We start from the raw sequence: 8192 nt of genomic DNA on the forward strand, positions 1-8192 counted from the left end.
AAAGGCATATAGAGAGAAGGCGTCAAGAAAGAAAAGCCAGATGAAGAGGTAGGGAGGGGGGAAGAAAGGGAAGGAGTGATACTCAATTTTTATCTGTGCCTAAGGGAGGTGTTGCATTTTGTAGCAAGAGAATGGTCGGGCCAAAGAGAAAAAAAGCTAGGTTCCCTACTCACAGGTGTGTAAGTTGGTAACCTGAGATCTGTGTTACTTTATTCCATTTGTAAAATAAGGATAATAATTGAAGTATTTTGTAATCTAACAGTGGAAAAGATGTTGGTAGGGTAACGATCTCTTGATGAGAGGTGTAACCATTGAGATCAGAAGAAGATTAGAGTGCTCAGAACTTTGCAGCTGTATTGAAGGCATTAAGTGGTCTTTGATGAGATTTGGTTTTTTTCAGGAATTTTGAGACTCTCACAGGATTCACACAGATACAGAAAATCCTGAGAAAGCAAGAAAACATCTATTAGGAAAGCACAATTTATAAATGAAAAAAACTCTTCAAATGCATGGTCCAGCATTTTCAAACCTTTAGTTAGGTCCTGATATCAAAGAGCCTCAATTACTTATTTTGCTTAAAGCAGTTTTTTTTTTTACTCAGACCATTAGAGAGCCATGAATAATTTATGTTGGAAAGGACCCTTACGATCATTAAGTTCAACTGTTAACCTAACACTACCAAGTCCATCTTGCACTGATTTTAGCTTGTCATCTGTCCTTGCCCGTTTTTGGTCACAACAGTGTTTTTCAATGAGTTTTTACATACTTTGCAGATGGCGAACCTGCTCCTGCTTGGAACTCATTCAAGTTTTCCTAAGACCAGTGGAGCCTACCTTTGATCCATTTTTTAGAATGTTCCTTGAATTGCATCTTTCTGAAAACCAACTTCTTTTTGGCTGTCCCTTCAGCAGAGAAATAAATCAATCTTGATTTCCCCCCCACAACTTTGCCCCAGATTCACTGTAAAGGTAGTTTTAAAAGTTTTTTTAGCCATCCAACCTTTGTGAAATAAAAAGGTCTGGTTTCCATACTGGTTTTATGATTAATTGATGTAAATGTCTTGAAGGCATAATTTGCAGTGAAAACTTAAAGGTTGGGCTTTTTAAAATTTCCTTTAGCTGGGACTTTAGTAAGACTTTCTTTTGTCTGAAGTGCACTGTTTTCTATAGCAGTACTGCATTCTGTTGAACAATTTGCTTTGAGAAACTGTTACTGGCCAGGGGGCTGAAAAGTCTTTGCATATGGGGCAAATGAGCACCTACCTTCACGTAGACCAGGCTCTATAACCTCAATTCCAGTAGATGCTTTTGTCAGGACTCCAGGTAAAGTTATTAGCATCCATAAGAGCAAGGAAAAAGTATTTAACGGTCTGCTTTTAGTAAGTTTAAGGAGCCTTGCTTATGCATAGAGGCTATTTTCAGGTGTATTCTCAAAGTCTATGTCCAAGCGTGTATCAATGGAACATTTAATAGCTCCTCAGTGTACTTCAAGAAACCCCCTTAAGCTTCAGAACAGATAGGACTTTTTGTAGTGTCGATTTCTGCTAGCCCATGGAAAAACACAGGAACAGGTGTTTCTCAGTATTCCCATGCATTCTAGTACAGATCTTTGTCAGTTAGGAGGGCAGTTATTCCTTTGGTTTTGTCTTAAAAATGTCACAGGTATATATTTCAGCAGCAAGGTCTACCACATAAAATTGGTGTAGTGTGAGGTTGAAACAAGCTCCAAAGGTCTGGGGTTTAATGCTAGGTGTTCTCAGAGACATAAATCTGTCTTAATGATTCAATGTGCCAACTGAAAAATGTAAAGGCTCGTGAGCAGGTTGTTAAGTATATACATTGAGCCATTTTTGTGTCATTCTTAGCAGAGAACATTATGTTGGATGTTTAGGCAGAGTTAACAGGCAGTAGAGTCAATTATATAAATCTTTAATTATACACTTATTTTCACTAAAGACTGCAATTTTTTCCAGTCATGCTAATGATTCTAGCACAACACTAGGTAATGAGTGTCTATTTATTGTCACTGGAGGATACATTTGCAAGAATGATAAACCTCTCTCATTATAGGAGGTAAAATTGCCTGCCAGTCCTAAAGTTGTTTGCCAGACCTCAAGAAACTGACTAATAAACACATCCGTTGTACAGGTTTTCATTTACCCTGTAAGCATTTGTGGCACTTTTGTTGCTTTTCACGTGCTGCTGTAACACTCACTGAATTAGCTTTATTAAAATCAAGGGATTTACAGCAATAATATAAAAGTGTTATTATTTTATTCATTAAATGTAAGGACAACTAAAACTTGATCCTACAGACAAGTACACGTATTCTCAGAGTACTGTAATCCAACTTGCTTGCTTTTTTAATTTTAGTTCAGGAATGCAATTTTAACACAAGTTATTGCATATATAGAACAAGTGGAATACATTTTTCTTGGAAAATTCTGATTTATTAAAGCTGAATTTTGTGTTGGCAGGCCATCAAGGCTTTCTTGGGGAGGAGGTTGTCTGTATAAACAAAATTGAGATTTGAATGCTTCAAAAAGCTGCTTTTATTTTTTCTTGATTTCTACCTGTTTCCTCTTCCCATATTTCATTATATTATTTTGTTTGTGAAATGCTTTGCATGTACCAGCGTGCATGTTTTTTTTTCTTTTATATCAATTACAAATGTTTGAGAATACTTGTTATTTTCTTCTGGTGTACTTAATAACTTTGTCTTGAACAATTTACTACTTTAAACTCCTTTACTGACAAAAGGAAATGTTGCGCTTTTATCTAAAAATTCTTAATATAGCTAGCACGACTTTCATGATAGGTGCCATGCATAAATGGTCCCAAAATTTTGGAAGCTGCATATCATTACGGTCACTTCAAACTTTATTGCAATGAAGACTGGACTACATGAACATTCAGATTTTGATACTTCAGTTTTCAATTGTTATTTGTACACTTTGGATGTCTCATTTCCCATTTTAGGGATGTTTACAGATTAACTTTGGGCTTGATCTTGCAAATGCTGATGAATGTATAACAAAACCTAATTAAACCCTGTTTTGGCCAATATACCTCCAGACATTTATTAGCACTCTGTCTGAAAGTTGCTTGTAGGAATTAGCGCTAAACTTGTAGGCTACTTGGCTTTCATTAAGGAAGCAAGAATTTACCTTGTTTAAACAGCCTTTAAGCAAAGGAGATGGTAAATAACAGATTAATCTGTTTTTCTTTTCTGGCATTTCTTACGCAGATTTCTATGGAAAGCCTCTGCCCCCGCTGACTATACGCCAAAGACCCAACGGTGATACCCATGATGTCATTGCTTAACTGGATCACAAAAAGCATTTAAAAAACATTAGTAAAAAATTATATCAGTAATGGTTTTTGCCCTTGGAGGAAAATTTTTAAAATGACAGCCTATCAGCTTGTCACAAAACAACTTGATGACAATTAAACATGGAGTTCATTCTACCGTACTTAGTTGATCAGACTTTGTCATTTACTTTTCACATCACCAGCTCTTCTTCAGGATTTCACATGAAATCAAAAAGGTCTATGTGTCTGTGGATGCTCATAAGAACACGGTATTGAATATTTGTTGGGTTTACTTATGAAAATACATAGCTGTAAACCTGAAGAAAAATACCTTCAAGATCACATAATACTGGGTCGTATGTTCTCACCAAGACCTTTCTCCAGGTGCTGCACAGTGGTTGGTATTTTTGCAGCTAATAAATAGTTCTAAAGCATTTTGTAAGATTCGTGTATGATAGAGTGAATATAGGAAGGTTATGCAACAAATATTGAGTATATTTTTCTAACTTTTTATAAAATTATTTGAAAGTTTGAGTGGACACGCTTACCTACTACCAATAAAAGGATACCTAGAAAGCATGAGAAAGCTGATAGTCAAATGCATACAAGTAGAGTATGTTTGACTCTTACATTTCTCTTACAGTAGCAATATCTCTTTAGGGATTACATTACCAGATGCATATTTTGTATTTCTGGCAATCTAAAGGGGGAGGAAGGTCAAAAGGGAAGTTTAAGATAAATACATTTTATACAAAATTATGGTATTTGAATTGTCTGAAGGTTTTCTTATGTATTGTTTTCTTTGTTTTGTTAACTGAGTTTGGCGTAGGTCAAAAATGCAGCTGGAAAAATAGAGCTGAATATTGCATTCTCTGCTACATCATACAAGAAAATTGCACAAAGTGAAAGTTTTGCACTAATTCAGTCATCAGTTCTGATGGAAAACTGAGTCAACCAGTGTGCATATAAGCTCCAGCACTTTTTAATCTCAACAATACTACGATACCATCTTGAAAACAAAAGAAACTCCAGATTTTTAAGGTCTTATATAATAATTCCCTGTAATGTGTTAATTTTAGATTAAAAAAATCACATACAAGTGATACATAAACAACAAGGGTGACAATTGGATATATTTCTATTTAAATGTTCTGTATACGCTGTTCCTCCTCTTACAGTGGAGACAACCGTTGGTATATTGTGCAAAGGTATATTGTTACGCCACCTAGTTACAGCAAGGATGAAACCCCCATTCAAAGGTTTTTTGAAGAAGCATTACCTGATGATTTTCTATTACTCTCTCGGTCTTCCATAACATGTTGTTTCGAAAAGGTTTTAGTAGATGTTAAAACAATGCAATGCATATATCCAGCATTCTGACATTAGAAATCTTTATCATATACCCCTTAAGCAATGAGTTACACAAATAAGGATGAAACAATTTGTATGTGACTGTCAGCATGAGGATACTTTTGTTGTATTCTAACAGCGTGACACAGTTCAGTTTGATTATTCTCAGGATTTACTCATTTTCATTTCAAACAAACACAATATTAAGTGGAGGGGGGGAGTGCATAAAAGTTTACTTGTGCAGTCTCAATTTTACTGTCTTTAGCTATGTTACCACTTAATTTTTTTGGCTTAAAGGCTCTATTTGCAGGCTTTTTTTTTTTTTTTTAATTTTTTTACCGCTTCAGTTTCTATAATGTATTACCCTTTTATTTTAACACTAATCTAAAATAAATTAATAGAAGTCTTTATTAAAAATAAAGCTAAATGCTGCTGTGGAAACAAAATTTGAGAAACTGAAAAGGAAGATGTTGATGCTTATGTGAAATGTGTGTTATGCGTGTTGTGTGTATGGACACATGTATAAGTTTTGTTTCTGCTTTTAAAATAAATTTTACCAATATGTGACCAAAGTACTAAAAAATGTTTCATGCAGTTTTGTTTATTAATATGCTCTATAATTATTTACTACTGTGGTTTTTTTCAGTAATTTATACTACCTTGACTTTTTATGTGCTGAAGATGACATTTATGTATAGAATAAAACTAATGCACAGCATCAACGTTTCCCATATTATCATAAATGTGCAATTTTTTGGAAGCAAGTATAGTCATAAATGTTTAATGGCTGCAAGACTTGTTTACATTGCTAAAATGTACAAAATAGCTTATAGATGGAATCTTTGCATATTTTTACAACTGCAATGTGATCAAATTTGGAAATATATTGATAGATTGGCACCAAGTTTTATATATATGTATACATATAAAGTGCTTTGATAGTGCACTTAATATTTGAGAGGTAATAAGTTGCACAGTTGTAAGTTGAGAGGTAATAATTATTGCACAAATGACAAGCTTTCATCAGGTTCTGATGCTTTTCATTGTCAGTAACATCACTTTCAAAATGTATCAATGCGTTCAGCTAAGAGTATTTGCACTTAAATACGTGAGTGGTAAGTATACAGAAATATGCTACATAAGCAGAACATTTTGCATTATCTATGTGCAACATTTTAAATACATTTTAGACAAAATATTTTAAAGGTAAGCTAAATATATCTTCTAAGATAAGGAATAATAATTTTCATGAGCTGAATTAATGTAAAAGGTAATCGGTGCTTCAAAATAAGTCATTCTCATCGTTGTCTTCCTTTTTAGCCAAAACCTAGAATCCACAGAAGGAACTTACTTGGTGGTTTAAAGGTTTTAAATAGAAAAGAATAATGATAATTGTGTTATTAAAGGTGGGTATATCCATTAAGTTCAGTTTCACAACTGTGCCATGGTGTCTCCATGTAAATAACACACAGTAAGCAAGGGACGCCCATATTGAGGTGAGACAGAAGCACTGCGATTTTAGAGGAAGCTGTTGAGAATCTTGTGCAATTTCCATTTCAATTCCACAATCCTGATGGAGAATTGGAAAGCTTTAAAAAAAATTACCTGCAATGGACAGCTGATGCCAGCTTTCTAATGGCCCTCTTGTGAGCCCCAGTTACGAGGATCAGGATGAAAGCCGCAGGGCACCCGCGGGGAAGGCCGGGAGGCGAGTGTGAGCGGCAATCCTCGAGCACATCGGTCACCCCCGCTGGCTAGCTGTGCGGCCGTGGAAGCCCCCGTGCAACGGGCTTTCAGCCTGTGTTCTCTCTCACTTTCTGGGCTGTGAATTCTGCATGAGCATTACGAAGGCTGTGGTGATTATCCTTTCCTTGAAACCCAAAGAACCGTAACTGTTCTCCAGAGGCCTATCTGTCACTTAAAAATGGATTTTTCAAGTTTTACTATTTCAGATGACTTTTAAAATAAGGTTGGCAGGAGTGGGCTCATGACAATTTTCTTCTCCAGCAGAAACCAGTAATTTTCCTGAGAACAGTTACTTTTGCATATAATGATGTCGCATTAGAAAAGATTGGTGGACAGTAACCAAGCAGCACAGGCTTTCTTTTTTTGTTTGTTTGTTTGGTTTTTTTGTTAAACAACAGTCAAACAGTAATTTTTCCACTAAGATATTCTAGTATTCTAGTTGAAAGCTTAGGACTCTAACTTCAGGATGGTACCCGCTAACTTTGCCATACTGTCACTTAGCTTCCTGGCTTCTGGAATTCATTCAACTTAAAGTATTTTACTATTTTGAACAGAACGTACCCCACAGTATTTCAATATATGCATCTGTAAATGGAGCGAGGAACTACATTTAAAAAGTAACTGTAATTTGAAACAAATTTATCTTAGGACAGAAGAATCGCTTTCTTGTTTGGTTGGTTTTGTGAGGGGCTGGGGGGGAGGGAGGGTCCTATTTTCTGCCCCTACTGTTCACATAAGCTGTATTTTCTTACTTAGGATTTCTCTGGCAACTGCTTTACAGTAACAAAACCGCTGCTTTCCAAAAGATTGTAGGTAAATGGACCATGGAATGGTTAGCAATCTATGTATACTCCTCAGGGAATACGAATTTAAAATCACTTCAAATTCTCTGCACTGCCAGGCTAGTGGAAAGATTGAGAGAGGGAAAAGCAGAGTGAGGATGAGTAACAAGAAATTAAGTCCTTGCATCAAGCCAAGTATGTGGGTTAAACTTGTGAAGACCAACAAAGCCAGGTGAGCCTGAATAAGGCAGCCGTGCTACTGAAATAATGATTCACAGATAAGCAACTAGATAATAGGGTGAATGCCTGTGGATGAATAGGAGATTCAGGATTGTGTAGCGTATACATACACTTCCAAATTTTCTTCAGAAGGTAGTAATTTTGCAGACCTCAAACTGATGCTTAGTCGGTCTTCCCACGATGTTTGCATTTGCTACTGCAAAAAGCAGTGTCCTAAAATCCATCATGCACAAAAATAGTCTTAAAATAAGTTTCACAGAGAGTACTACATTCCAGTAGCATTAATTTATGTGATCTTCGAATCTGCATATTTTTTATCCTAAAAGTCACGCTGTCTACGACTTTGATTTCTGTAAAACTAGCAAGATTTTGCTAAGTCTGTCCTAATACAACAAACAGGGAGAATATTGTTTGCTTGTGTCTTTCTAAATTACTACATAATAATGGTGAAGACTCAATTTGCACTTGCTCCAGGAAGCTGTGGACACCTGGAAGTGAACAGTGAAAGTCACAGTAACGGCCTGTCCTGCCTGTTTGCTGGGCTTGGAGGATGTTGAGATGCTGGTGGTGGTATTTCTGAACATTGACTCGCATTTTAAGACATTTCATCCATCCTCCGTGCTCTGAAAGTGTCAGGGGACAAGAGGGCATACACTATACAGTGTCCTCTTCCTTCGCTTCCCTTAAACGCAAGGACATGCTTAGAAAACACAGGTTTGCCCTAAGGTAACTTTAGAGGGAATATGTTAGCTTAAGGGAACTG

The 8192-nt window shown here is 36.1% G+C and overlaps 1 protein-coding gene across 2 annotated transcripts in view; it reads left to right on the forward strand.

Annotated features, from left to right (window-relative positions):
* The window catches only part of ARL13B (ADP ribosylation factor like GTPase 13B), a 49868-nt gene extending 44902 nt beyond the window's left edge, over nucleotides 1–4966 (forward strand). For both annotated transcript variants that reach the window (XM_009644833.2, XM_035900384.1), the window contains one exon: nucleotides 3247–4966. In XM_009644833.2, the coding sequence (XP_009643128.1) occupies nucleotides 3247–3323 (77 nt within the window). In that variant the 3' untranslated portion in view covers nucleotides 3324–4966. The remainder of the gene's footprint in view (nucleotides 1–3246) is intronic.
* The last annotated feature ends 3226 nt before the right edge of the window (nucleotides 4967–8192 follow it).

The sequence above is a fragment of the Egretta garzetta genome, unplaced genomic scaffold (assembly GCF_000687185.1).
Source record: "Egretta garzetta isolate BGI_Z169 unplaced genomic scaffold, ASM68718v1 scaffold278, whole genome shotgun sequence".
NCBI classification, from domain to species: Eukaryota; Metazoa; Chordata; class Aves; order Pelecaniformes; family Ardeidae; genus Egretta; species Egretta garzetta.